Source organism: Clytia hemisphaerica, unplaced genomic scaffold (assembly GCF_902728285.1).
Source record: "Clytia hemisphaerica strain Z4C2 unplaced genomic scaffold, Clytia hemisphaerica genome assembly, whole genome shotgun sequence".
NCBI classification, from domain to species: domain Eukaryota; kingdom Metazoa; phylum Cnidaria; class Hydrozoa; order Leptothecata; family Clytiidae; genus Clytia; species Clytia hemisphaerica.
The window spans coordinates 776,056-793,538 of record NW_027104114.1 but is presented as its reverse complement, the minus strand read 5'-3'; the positions used below and the strand labels follow the sequence as shown (position 1 = coordinate 793,538).

The 17,483-nt window shown below is 36.0% G+C and overlaps 1 protein-coding gene and 1 long non-coding RNA gene across 3 annotated transcripts in view; one reads left to right on the top strand and one right to left on the bottom strand.

The window, feature by feature from the left end:
* LOC136813403 (uncharacterized) overlaps positions 1-17,483 on the bottom strand; it is a 96,156-nt gene that overhangs the window by 43,767 nt on the left and 34,906 nt on the right. The gene's annotated exons all lie outside the window — the stretch shown is intronic.
* LOC136813389 (tripartite motif-containing protein 12A-like) lies at positions 1,411-15,926 on the top strand. 2 transcript variants are annotated; one of them, XM_067069908.1, is made up of 8 exons: positions 1,411-1,519; positions 7,374-7,537; positions 8,313-8,361; positions 8,563-8,670; positions 8,993-9,070; positions 9,867-10,134; positions 12,710-12,864; positions 15,606-15,926. In XM_067069908.1, the coding sequence occupies exons 1-8, from the start codon at positions 1,475-1,477 to the stop codon at positions 15,846-15,848; spliced, it is 1,110 nt and encodes a 369-aa protein (XP_066926009.1). In that variant the 5' UTR covers positions 1,411-1,474; the 3' UTR covers positions 15,849-15,926. The 2 variants fall into 2 exon arrangements, with proteins under 2 accessions (XP_066926009.1, XP_066926008.1); XM_067069907.1 differs by lacking the exon at positions 1,411-1,519 and adding an exon at positions 4,468-4,609.

Here is a 17,483-nt window from a genome sequence, read left to right as displayed (position 1 = left end):
ATCATGCCACGTCCCACTGTCACTGTACTGACCGTTGTTTAACAGCGACAGATCCAGAAGCAACATTGTGTCTTATTTAAATTTACACATTTCAGTTTATTTATTTCTATATTAGAAGCCATTATTTACTAAAAATAAAGTCTTTTTGAAAACAAGAAACTTAAAATGACAGTGATTTAAGGTAGAATTTTCAGCCCTAAAGCTTTATGAAAACTTGAGCAAAAACTATAAGATATGACAGAATGTTGAAAAAGGTTTACAAAGAAAAATCACTAGAAGGTTTCTTTGGTTTGAAAGTCTCTAAAGCAAAGAAAATGTTCAAGAAAGTATGAATCAACACGAATCTATTTCCTCGCTTCGACCGCCATCTTGTTTTGTTTGAAAACATTTGTTGTTTAAGGAGCGCGAAATCAGAAAATATATCTTTTTTAGCCAGTACCCGACTTTAGCAAGCTTTTCCCTGTCCAGACGGCAAAAAGTGTGGTACTGGTATTAAGCGCCGGTTCTCTAAAAAAGGACAGACAGACACACGGAAGGAAGGACGGAAGGACGGACAGAGTTGCAAATGAAAGGCCCTATCGCTAGCGCTGGGCCAACAATATGACGAAAAAGCTATCTCGAATTTGCGAGGACTGCGCTCGTTTAATAGGACTGGGAATGACAACAAAGTTACGTGATTTGAAAATAGAGCGCCGTATCAGGAAAATTTAGTTTTTGACTTTCTAGCGCACAACAAGATTCTTGTTGTAGAATTTTCCGCAGGAGGACTATTTACCTCAGATGATTAATTTCCAAGCGCCTTCAGAGGTTTACCGTGCGCTCAAGAAAATAATGACAATCTGTTATCAGGTTACTATTTATAGTAATAAATTCCGTCAGGTTTTTCCCCTTTATCCCGAGTGCAAAAAAACGTATCGTATTACTTGAACCATCCGGTTTAAAGAGACAATACATAATTATTAGCCAATCAGATCAAAGGATATAATTATTAGCCAATCAGATCAAAGGATCTTAAGTATACTGTTCAAAACATGATTTTATATAAGTCGCGAGGTTTCGAATTTCTTGATGCTATAATGTCACAAGTTGCCAGATGGTTTCGATATTGTTTTTGCATAAAAATGTACAACTATCACTTTTAAATATTTGTCAGATTTATTAATGGAATTATTAGTGATAATGGTAAATAGACCTTATTGGAGATTTTGATTTTTCTAAAAAAGCGATGCATTGTGGGATTGTTTCGGGAGTATTACAATAGAATTCCCACTAGGAATTTCTTAAGAGATTTCTATTGTAATACTCCCGAGACAATCCCACGATGCTCTATTGAGAACACTAAAAAATAAGAAATTTGAAATAAGAAAATTATAAATTTAAGATCCAACCATATAGAGAAACCTAATACAAATTCTTTTGTAGGGATTCTAATCGCTAATACCTATAGTGAGCATTAGAACTGCGTCTGAATATAATGGCATGCAGTGCTGAAAACTATCCACAACTACCCGCTGTTCAGGTAAGGATTCTGTTCTGGGCAGTTTCTCTTTTACATTTATCCTTTATCTGCATCTTAAGTGGAGTCCAACAATACAAACACGTACAGGGAACGCAAATTTGTTCGAATAATGGAAAGTTGGAGTTATGGAAATTGGTTTTATAAAGTATTGTTAACTGAAGGGACCATAAAACTGAGAAAGATGAATTTTTATCCCCACACATTCCCTTCTCACAGACCCACTGGGAACCCTTCACACTGGAAAAATTAGCAAAAATTTCGTCCCCAATGGAAAATCATACTCTAATTTTTGTCCCCGCTGAAAATAACGAGATAAGCAAATTCTCACTACATGTACTCACTTCTCATGTCAATCCCATGTCGAGTTTTGCTCCGTTATTTTTACCCCCCCCCCCCCTTGCTGATAAAATCCTACCGGGTCTGTGAGAAGGAAGTGTCCCTGCAGTAAGAAAAAGTTTCCACCAGAGCTGTGAGACAGAGGTATTCATAACGTTTAGTACATGCAGAATATAGACCCGGGGGGAGAAACTTTTTTTGAAAAATGTTCTTCGATTTTTGAAAAATTCCCTACCTTTGGAGAGACTTTTTTACAACTTTACAATTAAAAGTCTTTCTTAAAATTGTGAATTTTCCGACCCTTAGAGTGACTAATTTGAAAATTTTTCTAATTTTTGCGACCCTAGAAAAAAGGTAAAAAAAAACAACCCTTACCTTCCGCACATACCCCGTACCCATTTTTGCCTAAGTACCCCCCCCCCCCCCCCAGGAATATGAACTTTGTCTTTTTTTTAATCATGAATCACTGACTGCATTCTGTAGAAGATCTTTGATCTACGTTTCCCAGCAATCAAGATATTCACAGAATCACTCTCTCGGACCAAACTATGGTTTTAAGCTCTAGGATCAAAACCCCCTTTCATAAATAAAATACCTTCAACGCAGCCAGTTGCTTAACCCTATATACGGCCTATGTGGAGGCTGTTTCTGTTCGGAGGTCAAATTATTGGTAATAGCTCCTGAAATAATAGAGCTTAGGCTTTTGCCATGAAATTTTCTGTAAATTCCTAACTTTTATTTATCTTCAAAATTAAAGACAGCTTCTGACAGTAAGGTGTCACAAAAATTGAAACTTTTCCAATACAAATTTAATTTTTATGTCAAATATATCGTTTAAACCGTAATTTAATGAATATTTAGGATAAAATAAGCATTTTAAATTCAGGCAACCTTTTTTCTAAAGTATTTGCTAGAATACAATAGCTATCTAAAAGAACAAAGGAAATTTGCGGTTTTTGCTCACTTTGGGCATGATGAGCGACGCCATCAAAAAAACTTTTTGTCAAAAGATACTTTATGTGACAAGGATCTTGTGTGTCAAATTTCATCCAAAAGACCCGCTAGATCAAAGGTTAAGGGGTGGTACAGGAAAAGACCCCCCTAGTTGTTCCGAGCCGCCCCTAAAAGCCTAGTATGAATAGGGTTAAATGAATTTACTTTAGCATGTATTTGGTTAGAAAACTAATATCTAATGACAAAATACAGTCCCGTATTACAGCTAAACATCCACTAGACAACCAGCCGAATATCGTCGCTGAGATTTTAATTCCGCCCAAAAATTCCCATTTAGAAAATGACACAACACTGGTGAATGGTGAATTTTATAATTTCATTTTATCACATCTATGTAGTATTTATAATTTTTTAAATTTTCGACTTAGAATAACAAATGAAACAATACAGACATGAATACTTTCTTGGGGATTCTCAGCAACAAAGTTTTGCCGTGGCTAAAAGCAGTGTAAATTATCGTCGGCCAAAACTTAGTCAGACTTGGCATTTGGGCTATTTGTTAGATTTAATCGAATATTTCAATTTGGGTGGAGTTTATAGATTTCCAAGCCATGCTCTGAGCTCTATTGGGCCTTTATTGAACTTTTGGATCCTCAGATCCTAAGGTCTTAAGTCTCAAGTTAAAACTCAGAGTTAAAACTCTACCTTTCCAATCTAAGTTAGAACGCTTCCAAATCGATTATGGTTATAAAATTTCGTGGGAATTTCCCTTTTTTTCTCAATATGGCCGGTATTGTACTTGGCACTACTAACGAAGGGCCTTTATCGTCTTTATATAACCTGAGATCAGATTGTGATTGTTTTCTGCCCAGCACGCTGAAGCTCTAATGATGGGTGAAAACAAATTAATCTGACGAATAAGCTATCTCGAATTTGCGAGGACCGCGCTCGGTTAATAGGACAGGACTGGGAATGACAACAAAGTTCCGTGATTTGAAAATAGAGCGCCGTATCAGGAAAATTTAATTTTTGACTTTCTAGCACACAACAAGATTCTTGTTGTAGAATTTTCCGCAGGAGGACTATTTACCTTAGATGATTAATTTTCAAGCGCCTTCAGAGGTTTACCGTGCGCTCAAGAAAATAATGACCATCTGTTATCAGGTTACCTTTCCTTTATAGTGATGAATTCCGTTAGGTTTTTCCCTTTTATCCCGAGCGCAAAAAAAACGTATCGTATTACTTGAACCATCCGGTTTAAAAAGACAATACATAATTATTAGCCAATCAGATCAAAGGATCTTAAGTACACTGTCAATTATGTTCAAAACATGATTTTATATAACTCGCGAGGTTTCGAATTTCTTGATTACTGTCACAAGTTGCCAGATGGTTTCAATATTGTTTTTGCATAAAAATGTACAACTATCACTTTTAAATGTTTGTCAGATCTTTTAATGGATTTGTTGATGGTAATGGTATTAGACCTTATCGGAGTTTTTGATTTTTCTGAAAAAACGATGCATTGTGGGATTGTTTCGGGAGTATTACAATATAATTCCCTCGAGGAATTCCTAAAAAATTTCAATTGTAAACTCCGATAAGGTCTATTGAAAACGCTAAAAAATAAGAAATTTGAAATAAGAAAATTGTAAATTTAAGATCCAACCATATAGACAAACCTAATACAAAATCTTTTGGAGGGATTCTAATCGCTAATACCTATAGTGAGCATTAGAACGGCGTCTGAATAGAATGGCATGCAGTGCTGAAAACTTTCCACAACTACCCGCTGTTCAGGTAAGGATTCTGTTCTGGGCAGTTTCTCTTTTACATTTATCCTTTATCTGCATCTTAAGTGGAGTCCAACAATACAAACACGTACAGGGAACGCAAATTTGTTCGAATAATGGAAAGTTGGAGTTATGGAAATTGGTTTTATAAAGTATTGTTAACTGAAGGGACCATAAAACTGAGAAAGATGAATTTTTATCCCCACACTCCCCCTTCTCACAGACTCGCTGGGACCCCTTCACACTGGAAAAGTTGGCCAAAATATCGTCCCAGTGGAAAATCATACTCTAATTTTGTCCCCGCGGAAAATAACCAGATAAGCTCATCCCCACTGCAAAATATTGTGCTATTTTTTCTATCCCCACTGAATTTTCTGGCTAGAGAACAATAGAATTCAAGTCCCCAGCCATAAAAACATGGGAATATCAATCCCATCGAGTTTTGGTCCGTTATTTTTACCCCCCTTGCTGATAAAATCCTACCGGGTCTTTGAGAAGGAAGTGTCCCTGTGGTAGGAAAAAGTTTCCACCAGAGCTGTGAGACAGAGGTATTCATAACGTTTAGTACATGCAGAATATAGACCCGGGGTACTAGGGTTGGCGGATGAGAGATATGTGCAGATGGGACCTCACAAAAACCGACTCTTAGAGAGACTGATTTTTGCTGATAAGATGACCCTTAGAGAAACTTTTTTTGAAAAATGCGTTCTTCGATTTTTGAAAAATTCCCTACCTTTGGAGAGACTTTTTTACAATTTTACAATTAAAAATCCTTCTTAAAATTGTGAATTTTTGCGACCCTAGAAAAAAGGTAAAAAAAACAACCCTTACTGTCCGCACATACCCCATACCCATTTTTGCCTAAGTACCCCCCCCCAGGAATATGAACTTTGTCTTTTTTTTTTTAATCATGAATCACTGCTGCATTCTGGAGAAGATCTTTGATCTACGTTTCCCAGCAATCAAGATATTCACAGAATTACTCTCTCGGACCAAACTATGGTTTTAAGCTCTAGGATCAAAACCCCCTTTCATAAATGAAATACCTTCAACACAGCCAGTTGCTTAACCCTATATACGGCCTATGGGGGGGGACTGTTTCTGTTCGGAGGTCAAATTATTGGTAATAGCTCCTGAAATAATAGAGCTTTTGCCATGAAATTTTCTGTAAATTCCTAACTTTTATTTATCTTCAAAATTAAAGACAGCTTCTGACAGTAAGGTGTCACAAAAATTGACAATTTTCCAATACAAATTTAATTTTTATGTCAAATATATCGTTTAAACCGTAATTTAATGAATATTTAGGATAAAAGAACAAAGGAAGTTTGCGGTTTTTGCACACTTTGGGCATGATGAGCGACGTCATCAAAAAAACTTTTTGTCAAAAGTTACTTTATGTGACAAGGATCTTGTGTGCCAAATTTCATCCAAAAAGACCCGCTAGATCAAAAGTTAACTCGGGTAAATTAATGCGTGTCCAAATTTTCGTTATTTTTCCGGAGGCAGTTCCACCCCTCCTAGCATAATAAATTATACCTTTAAAGAAGCGCATTACGATGTAGAACATGAAAATCGGTGTTACTTAAATTTAGGTTTTGCCAATGAAAATTTGGACACGCATTAATTTACCCGAGAAGGGGTGGTACAGGAAAAGACCCCCCCCCCCCTATTTGTTCTGAACCGCCCCTAAAAGCCTAGTATGAATAAGGTTAAGTGAATTTACTTTAGCATGTATTTGGTTAGAAAACTAATATATAATGACAAAATATAGTCCCGTATTACAGCTAAACATCCACTAGACAACCAGCCGAATATCGTCGCTGAGATTTTAATTCCACCCAAAAATTCCCATTTAGAAAATTACACAACACTCTAATCTAAATTTCAACTAGGCCTGATTTTGGTTCGTAAGCGTTAGACTCACTATCATTTAAAACAGTAGTGTGGTGACAGTGGTCATGTTTTTTTCCACTCGTACATTTAAAACTAGAAATTCAATGTATCCTCATGGATAGTTAGTCTCCCAAGAAGCGGGTAAAACTTAGATAAAAAAAGAGTAGTCATAGTCACTTTGACTTAGGACAATGGGCCATTATATCAATACACGGGGTGGACAAACATTTCCAAGGCGTTATTTGAGTGAAATTTCCAAGGGGTCTAAAAGAGTGTTTTTTCATTTTTCCAGGAGGTAAAAAATTATTTCAAAATTTCCAGACTGATTTTAGTTCGTCCATCATCATTTTATAAGATAGGGTGAACTTTTTCCAAGAACTTCTTTGCAAATTTTTCCACTTTTCCACACATTTCCAAGAAATATTTTTTGACTTCAATAGGTTCGTTCACGCCCCTTTATGGAAATTTAATGGAACGGCCCAAAATTTTGTTTTAGGCACCTCCTTCTCACAGACCCGGTAAGATTTTTTCAGCCGTTGGGGGGTAAAAATAAAGGACCAAAACTCGATTGGGATTGATATTCTCAATTTTTTTATGGATGGTGATTTGAGTGCCATTGTTTTTTAACCAAAAGATTCAGTGGGAAAGGAGATAGATAGATACACCACTAGAATGCCAATGTGTTATCATCTGTTATTATTGATATACGTAAGTCAAGATGACGTCATATTTTTTAACGGAAGCACACAAAAAGCCGGTTTTTGACCTCTGTGTGTTTCTATTTTTAGTAACAGAGAGAGGACAAATTCTGGCTTTTTTAGGGTGTTTCCGCTAGAAAAATGACTTACGCATATCAAGAATAAATTTTGCTTTAGGTTACTTCACGAGGCTACGATTATGAAGTTCGAGGGGATACACCACGGGAATGTCAATGTGTCATCTGTCATCATTTACTGAGAAAAGCAATCGATTTACCATGTGGTCATGCTTTTTGTAAGCGATGTTTGAGTGATTGGGAAAATGAAATTCTAGCTAGAAAGTGAGTTGAAAATTTAATGTATTTTAAAATAATTTATTTATGGAGTGATGAACAAAGGTTTTAAGACCTTGCCGCAACGATGCAGAGTGGATTCCAGAAGAAAATTCAATATGGGGATGGAGGATACAACATTTTTTGGAAATTTACCTCCTGGACATTTTGACTTTTGATCTCCTGGACAGCAGGTCTAATCCTCAAAAAAAGCATCAGTTGACATCCTAGATTTTCAAAATTACCCCCAAAAAAAGCAAGTTTCCCCCAGACAAGGCAAATTTTGTAAATTTCTCACTACCCCCCACTGGACAATACACCCTTCAACCCTCATGTATGAACATTTTCCGAAAGAGCTTATTTCCGGTTAGAATCTCTATGAGCAAAGAAAAACTATACTTTGTAATTCCTGGCGACCAAATTCGTTGTTGAAGCCATCGTCATCATAAAAATCAGACAGATTGGATTCAGAAAACGGGTTTTTGTCGCCAGGTTATGGGTTAACTTTGCATGTTCATTGTTCTCACATATGGCGGGCCCCCACTTTTTTGCAGACCATGCCATACTTTTTTAAAAGTTACTATTTTAAGCCATAAAAACTATTATTTCCCCTCTCGATTTCCCCCAATTAGATAACGTTTTAAGGTGTTTTGCGAGTGTAAAATTTTTTTCGTCGCCCAACAATTGTGGGCGACATTTTTTTCCAAAATATTGGCCCTCCCCCCACTCGAATGCTCGCCGGGGCCCATGTTTCATCGGCCTGTTATTTTCTTCTTCTTTTCAGTAATAATTTAGTATGTTCAGTCTGTCAAACCCCATACAAAGCAGAACAGGTAACAAAATTTCAGATTTTTAGCGATTTGAAAAAACATATTTAAAGTTCTTTTATTTTTACAAACGGTTCAATATTAGAACCTTAAAATGCCAATTTCAGGGCATTTTTAGCTTTAAATGACACATCATTTTGACCATTTCCATATTTTGACTACAATCATTAAAAAATATCATAAAGATCATTCCTTTTTAAAATTTAGCACCACCCAAATATTCCGATTGATCGAATGATTCGCGATTCACTAGATATCTTTTGTAAACAAAGAAACAATGGATGCAACTGGGTTGGAAAGATATCAAATTATGAGGTACAGTTAGTCACTGACAAAACTCACTACACATTTTTTATAAGAATATGCAAAAACTTTGACGCCTTTTGGATGTTCTTGACTTTTTGCAGTTTTAAGTCCAAAATACTCTTAAAATGTTCTTAATTTCACCATTTTTGCCTAAGTTTTAGAGCCTTAAAATTTTCTCAACTTGTCTCAACTTGCTCTTAATATTTTGGCTATCAAAGCTATATGTAGTTTATTTCCTTTTAAAAACGTGTATGAAAATTCCTCTATCTTGACCGACTTAAATTTATGATTTAGGTTTTTACGTTTATCGCTTCGTATTATCTTCTTCCAGGACAGTAAACATTTAGAGAAGCTATGTGATTACACTCAAGCACAATGTAAATATCAAGAAGTTGGCTGTGATGTCGAGGTAAGCAAGCTTTATTCTTACAAACGGGTTAAATTTCGGAGAAAGCTAAACTGTGGTTTTCAAAGTACATTCGAGAGTAACCCGAAGGCTTTTCCTTCAGAACTGAACTATACAGTGTGTCCTAAAAAGAAGTATAGTAAAATCCTCATCATTACTGCCTATTTTTTTGATTTGTATACTTGATATTCATCTAGAGAATTGAATACCTATTGATTGAACAAAGAATTTTATTCTTATTTTAATTATTTTAAGCCCAGTTCGGGCAATGGGGGTTGGGATTTAACATTATATAAAAATTTATCCAATTTTTTTGGAACACACGGTGTACCTAAAGGTAATAAGGAAGGGCGTCACTTTTTTTTCGTCTTGAATGCTCTGAACACTTGATCCTTCTTTTTAATTGCTGAGCACTTAACAGAGAGGCATAAAGACCATATTTAACACGTTTTTTTACAACATAAGGCTTGGAAGGCCAAAAGAAAGTTCGGAAGGGACCTCAGAAAACCGACTCTTAAATAAACGAATAAACTAATTTTTTAGTGAAAAAATGCCTCTTAGGGAGACTTTTTTGAAACATGTCTTACCCTAGGGTATTCTTTACATCTTTTTCTCTCAAAAACTTTCCAAAAGGACCGTTAGCGGAGGAACTACTTTGAAATTTTCTGATTTTTGTAACCCTTCGAGAGACTTTGAAAGGTGAAAAACCAACCCTTATAGTCGGCACATACCCAGCATCCATATACCCCCGGGTATTAGCTTCTAGTAATATCTTCATCTCTAATCTAACTTTTATTAGTTCATTCGCAGAGATGCACAAGAACATGAGAAGAGTTACAAAGACAAACACCAAGCAATGTTGTTACAAGCATTCCTTCAATCAAAGCAAGCAGCTAAACAAGAATTCAATGTTGCCAAAGAAAGTAGAAGAGAAATAACCAGAGATTTAACGAGTGTTCAACAAGATTCTCAAATGATTACTGGCAGGTTGGTTAGTGAAAAGATGGATCGAGAAAGGTTGGAATTAGAGACTAATGAGAAACACGAGGAAATTGATGCTAAAATAGGTAAGATATTTATGATTTTTATTGTGAGGCAACCCTTAAAAAATTTTTTTTTTTCTCAAGAGTTCATATGTATACAGTTAAACCTCTAATTAACGGACACTCTAAAAGGCGGACACCTCTGATTAGCGGGCAATTTCATTTTCCCCGGTCGTTTCCTAGTCAAATCCTCATAAAAAAGTTTCTAAAAGGCGGACACTCAATTAACAGACCCTCTGATTAGCGGACAATTTTTTTCGCACGAAATGGCCAAAACCCCTATTTTAGCTCTCCAATTAGCGGACATTGAATATCAAACGGGTCACAGACGTCCAAAATTGAAAAAAAAATTTTTAGATATTTTTATTTCAAGCACTTATCAGTCTTATTATTCAAATTATTTCTACAAATTTCCAGTTTTCCCTTGACCCATTCAACGAATTTAGGTGGGCCAAAGAAATCATAAATCAGTGGTACTTCAAGTCCGTACCCACCACCTCGATTTAACCTCTTGCCAGTCACTCGAGCTCTTCTATGGCCTAGTGTCTGCAGATAAGTACTTTAGACCCCAGTTTTGTATTTTCGACACCCTGGGATGGCCTAATTTCAAAATTGGAGCTTCGAGATCAAATGTTTCTAAAAGGCGGACACTTCTAATTAGCGGACACTAACCCCTTTCCCCGACGGTGTCCGCTAATTAGAGGTTCCACTGTAATTCATGTTATGTCGCATAGAAACAGGTCTGCTCAACTCATGGATTTATCATACAGGGTGTCTCTAATAAAAGTATCGAGTTTGAACATGCGATTGAGTAGAAAGTTTTAAGTGTGTATTCACAAAATTGTATTTTAAGCTCTCCCTCTTTTTTCTTTGTCATTACGTAACAATAAAAACATACTCTGCCTGTTTACAAATGCAACGAAATTACGATCATGAGAAAAACGCAACAATTAAAACATGTTTGTAAAGAATCGTATGCAAAACTATGAAAATAATAAAAATGGAATGTATGGAACAATAAAAAAGTAACTTTTAATTCCCGGAATAACTAATTTTTACTACCCCGAGAGAATTTGAATTTTTATTAATTTTGATTTTTAAAGACGTACATTTATGCAACAGGGGAATAGTAAAAAGGGCTATTGATTAATTTATACGTTGTAACTACCTTTTGTAATGAGCCTATGTGATGGAGAACGTTCTTATATTTTAGCGATAACACACACAAATTTTTTTACTCAATCGCATGTTCAAACCATTGAGTTTCAAGCCCGAAGGGCTAGAGGTCAATCTCTAACCTTTCTCAGGCAAGAAAAATTGAAGCCTTTAAATATGCGCCGTATTTTTGATGACGGATTGAATCTAGCAATTCCTTTGTTTTTGAGTGATATATTTTTCAAAATTAAGCGGTAAATTTTAGTTTCAATCTGTCATTTGTGTAAAAACCAGGCGGGTCGCTCAAGGCCGCGCAACTTTGGTAGGATTTGTTGGCTTCAAATCCTACCAAAGAGATTGACCTCTAGCCCTTCGGGCTTGAAACTCAATGGTTCAAACTCGATACTTTTATTAGGGACACCCTGTAGAACTCTGGATACACAACGAGCTGGTTTTTCATCGATTTCTTATGTTCTAGCCTTGTCCGCAGTAATGACATCATTGTTCACCCTCCTCCATTCACTAATAATTATTCGTAAATTTTTTTATTGCATTTTTCATCAAAACACAGCTATACAATTCCCAAATGAGACTTAAAGATCTCTCAAGAGAGTCAAATGCATCAAATTGATTGCTAATGATATGTCGTTATGATGTTTCAAGCTGTGAGAAAGATGCGACAAACATGCTATGTATAAGAAATTGAGTATTGACACTAGAAAATTTCAAACTTCCACCTCGCCAAAACCACCGGGCCACCGCGTGCCTCCAAAAGATTTTTATATCACTATGAAGCCAAGATACTCCAGTCTAACATATGTCAATCCTAGCTCTTCCCAGGAAAAAATTGGAAAGATATTGCCAACCTTATTTTCAGCGTCATTCTAGGCTTTTTACTCAATTTTTCTTGCTTGATGAAGTTTTTTTCACATTTAATTTCATAAATGTATTCGTTAAGCTTTCTTGCTTTCATTTTCAAAGTTGCATCCGGTAAATATACAAAAACAAGAGGTTACAGGACTTTTTAGAAATGGGATTATTAATCATTTTTCAAAATCAGGGACCTTCGAACCGCCATGACAGTTGTCCTTTGCGGACAAAACTAGAACATCAATTGTTTTCTAAAACAATGGAAAGACAACAGTTCGCTCTCCACCGTTTTATTTGATGTTTATCCAGAGTTCTATGATAAATCCATGCTCAACTAAATCCCAAGACCCACGAAGTATTTTTCCACAATCTTATAATCGGGTCTTTCATCTTTCAGCTGTCCGTTAGTGCTGTACAAGAGTCCCAAAAATATACTTTATCATAAAAATTTGTCGACTTTAGTTGGACATTATGTCCGTTTTTGAGAAGTCACCTCAATTTAAGTTCATTTTGGAAGAAACGGCGCCTTGTGACAATCCTTTATGCTTATTCAGCTTCTTATTCTTTCTTTTAGGAACTCATCAAAATACAATGAGAAATTTAGAAACAACAATCGCAAAACATCAACAATCATCGGATAACAACTACACGCAAATCGAGCAGAAAAATTCGGAGCTAGAAAGACAAGTTGAACTGTTAAAGACACAAATCCAAGAATTGAAAAAAGAGGTACCTCAAAGGAAGAAATTTTGGCAGGAAGAAAATTTTTCGGATTTGGCCAAAATCCACCAAATTAAGTTCCCGCCAAAAATTTTTTTCCGCCATCCGCAAAATTAAATTCCCGCCAATTAAATTGCTTTTTTTATTCCCCCAAATGTGTGCTATTTCAAGCTTTAAAACAGGTTTTTCCTTTTTTAATGACGTTTTTTGGACAAAAATGTCCTTCATCCGCTAAATTATATTCCCACCAAATTTAATTTTCCAAGTTGACCCCCAAATTAAATTCCCTCTGGAAAAACATTTTTTGGCCATCCGCCAAATTAAATTCCCGCCAAAATTTCTTTCTTTAATCTAATTTATAATGAAATAAAATTAGGGGAATTTTGAGAATTCTGTCTCTCTTCGTATCGCTACATTGAACCTACATTGAAATAATATAAATTTAAATCAGATAATTAGACTTTGTGGATTATAATTTAAACGATTCTATCGTCTACAAGGCTACACAATAATTAAGGAGGCGAGTTAAATTCGAAAACGGTGTTTAGCCAGTGGGGGAGGTGTTTACAGTGTAGAGTGTGTTTGCTCCAAACTCTACCACCACTATGTTTTCACTTAAACGTCCGCGATGGCTGTAAACTCTGCCATAATAAAGTCCGACTCAATAGTATATGGACACTTGATTTTTTTAGCATTTTCTCAGCACTTACTTATGCTATTTAAAAAAGCTACGTATACACCGTTGAAAAGAGATTTCCAAGGTGAATAATCTAAAGGATGAAAGATTCTTTATACATTGAAAAATGAAGATGAAATAACGAAGATTTTTTCTACTGTTTGAAAAATGATGAGACCAGACTATTTAGAAAATTTAAACCTTGCTGATTTCAAATCGTGTTCAGATTTTTCGTATTCTTTCTCTAACAAAAGTTACAGCACTGTGAAGTTTTCGGTCATTTTTCCTGTTTTCGGTCCTTTTCGGCCGTTTTAGGCCTACTTCGTCAAAGGGCTGTAACTTTTTATCCAAAAAATATACCAAAAATCTAAACACAGAGTTGAAATCAGCAAGGTTTAAATTTTCCGAATAGCCTAATAGTTTTTTTAAACAGTAGAAAAAATCTTCATTTTTCCATCTTCATTTTTCCTCTTCATTTTTAGATCTTCCACATATCTTTCATCCTTTAGATTATTATCCTTGGAAACATCTTTCCAACGGTGTATAGTTTTTCTAATACAGCACAAATGGATGTTGAGAAAATGCTCAGAAACTAAAGTATCAAACTCTGAGTTTGAAACTTAGGTATTGTGTCAACTCTTTATTATAGTAACGCCCTATATTTACTTATCGAGAACTCTACGAGGAGAAGATAAAAAACCACTACAACAAGAAACTAAAGTATCCACATACTATTGAGACAAAATTTAATTTTTCTCTTGTGTTTTTTCTAACGGACAGTAGCATCGTCTAATGATATGTCTGCACTGCACTTTTGTCTTCACAGGCTCGGATACAGAGGGAGACTTTAACCAATGGAGGAGAGTGCACTTTATTATCGTATTACCTTATATGGAAACTAATTACTCTCCATTAATAAGATAGCCTACCTCCTGTATCTGACCCTGCTTCACGTAATTGACCTTTCAACTGTAGCCGCCAATTGCCACGTGGGCATTTTTTATCCGCTTTGTCTCATTAAAACCGTCCCAGTTCTTTTTTTCGCACCTATAGACAATAGAAAAATGTGTCAAAAAAAGGATTGGATCGAGTTTAGCGGGGATGATTATTAAATAATTATGCGGCGCGCGCCTGACCGCGCGACTACCGTCGAAAAGGTGTATTGACCTTTCAACAATAAACACCTTAGGGTTAGTACCCGGGGAGGGGGGCACTGGGTTTGCAGACTGACGGTATGTGCGGGCCAAAAATTGGCTTTTAAAATTGCACCCTTACAGTGCAGCAAAAATCAGTGAAAATCATATCTTTAGAGTGCATTTTCCCCCAAATTTTCGATCCCTTTCGTGCAAAAAATGGTCAAAATTCTTGCATTTTTGGTCAAAATATCTAGATTTTTCAAGAATTTTCTGAAATTTCTACCCTTACAGTGCATCTCTATTTTTTCCGACCCTTACATTTTAAACATATTGGAAAAGGTACCCTTAGGACCCGCACATACCCGTCGGTCCTTTTGCCCAGCTGCCCCCCCCCCCGGGGGTTAGTAGGTCAAGGTAACCTGCATGGATTTACGTATTTTATGGTTTATCAAAAAGGTGATTAAAGGCTATTCATTTCTTCTAAATCGTTTTTTAACTGCGAAAATGATGTAGCACTTTCCTTCACAGATATCTAAAAAACTTTGATGGAGAACTACAATGTACAATACTCTTTATCCTCTTCAAGATTACAACTTCCCTTTGGAGAGCCTTGATTTCAACGTGATCTTAAGGAACAAAACTGTGCCTTCACTTGCTTTGGAATGACACCCCTGTGTCACAGACCCAAAAATCCCAATTCTCAATGATGAAAAATTGCACACCGAAACCACCCACACTTGATTTTTTAACCTTTAAACAATAGAATTTCCATAGAGATTCCAGTACAAATTTTTATCCCCAATGAGGAAAAAAAGTTCCATCAGGGTAGTGAGACAGGGGTGTGGAATGAGACATCTTGATTCACCGAGGATAAAGAAGCTCCATCCAGTGTTTTAAAATACATTTTAAGATATCTGTGTTGTTATTTTAATTGATAGGTTGATCGAACGACAGTTAACGACGTTACGAAACGTGATGAATTACGAAAAGATATGGAGGAAAAAATCAAATCTGGTGGTGTGAGTGGATGTTGCTGGTGGCTAACAGTCCTCTTAGCTGCTTTACCGACCATCTTCATTTTGTGTATATTGTTACATGATAAAGACTTTGATTGGATTAATTTTGATGGAGTTAAATTCAATGGTAAATTTGGTGAATTGTGGCAAAATTTCCTCAAATGAAACACTCAATATATTATTTTAACATGAATATGCTTTGAATTTGTTTGTAGAATATACTCTAAAAAGGTGACATGATGAGCAGTGTACATAGTCCTTATAAAAAACCCTAAAACTTTTTAATAGTGTTTTCCTTTGTTGATATCAAAAGATGAAAATCGGTTTGCTCAGTTTTAGATCACTTTACCTAGTGCTCCTCTTGGGATTTGTTTAAGATTTAATCACATGATCAAAAAGTGAGCCAAACAAACTAATTTCTCAACACAAGTTCAAGTAAGAAACAATAGAAAGAAACAAAAGGCTCCCAGACCGGGGTTTTTTATACGGACTATGACATTTTTCTCTGCTCAACACATTAGCGAGTTTAGGTATTTAACATCAATCGAAGGAGAGGGTATCTATAAAGCAAAGTTAACGTGTCTCCAAAATTGATGTCCACTTTGCTCGACGACGGTAAAAATACCAAAATAATATCGTCTGTTGGTGAGCAAAGGCGATATAGAGCTATATAGTTCAGCAAGTATAGACTTTGTTTTGCGCCGACTTCACTTATTGTCTATTCATCGATATCCTCCAATAGATAAACTCGCTAATAACTCAACTAGGTTGTTCGTTAGTGTTATCGACGCATTGAGTCAAATTCAAGGTTTTAAAATTCAATGACAATTTCAATGACTTTGAACTTTTTTTTGTGAGAGTCCCGGGGGGGGGTACTAGGGTTGGTGAATGAGGGATATGTGCGGACGGGACCTCCGAAAACCGACCCTTAGAGAGACCAAATTTTAGTGAAAAAGTGACCCTTAGAGAGACTTTTTCGAAAAATTTTCTCTGATTTTCAAAAATTTCCTACCCTTAGTGAGACTGTTTTGTAATTTTTTCTCTCAAAATCAAATTTTTTTTCTAAAAATCGTGATTTTTCCCACCCTTAGAGAGACTACTTTAAAATTTCTTGATTTTTGTAACCCTTAGAGAGACTTTGAAAGGTGAAAAACCCGACCCTTACCGTCCGCACATACCCAGCACCTATTTTTGCCTAAGTACACCCCCCCCCGGGGTGAGAGTGCAAGGATGATTATGTATAATGGTTGAAGAATAATGACTTTTCCTTTCCATGCCATAATTATGTTGTAATAAAACTTTATTATACACCATACCTTTTTAATTAGTTTTAATAAAGGTACGACGCCATCGATAAGATTTTCTTCAGCTAGATTTGGTAGCCAGGGTCATTGATTTCGAAGCCTTGAAGGGGCTAGATTCGAAACTCCTGGATAGGAAATGAAGCCACTTATTTCCTAGACAATCCTATCGTCTACACAAGATCACTAAAAAAGGAGATAATTTAGGAAAGGCTTGATAAATTCGTAAGCAGTAAGCAGTGGCGGAGATGTTTACAGTGTTCCAAAACTCTACCGCCACTTTTTTCCCGTAAACCGCCCTGACGCCCTAATTCTTTCCTGCGTTTACTGACCTCTAAACGGTTGATGGCATCGTCTACAGAATAAGTGTGTTTTCAAGCAGAATTTCTAGGTGCTGGGTAAACTTAAGGCTTCACTTTTTCTCACTTTAGAAAGGTTAAAGATTCCTTTCTAGTCCATTTGGGTCTTCAAACTCAGGGTCATTAGTCCGGGAGACACA

What these genes read in the sequence shown, in the direction of transcription:
- LOC136813389 (XM_067069908.1), top strand. Translation starts at nt 1,475, where the DNA reads ATGGCATGCAGTGCTGAAAACTATCCACAACTACCCGCTGTTCAG. An exon ending in CCCCATACAAAGCAGAACAG is followed by an intron (nt 8,362 to 8,562) that starts GTAACAAAATTT and finishes TTTAAAATTTAG; the next exon opens with CACCACCCAAATATTCCGAT. An exon ending in TCCAAGAATTGAAAAAAGAG is followed by an intron (nt 12,865 to 15,605) that starts GTACCTCAAAGG and finishes TTTAATTGATAG; the next exon opens with GTTGATCGAACGACAGTTAA.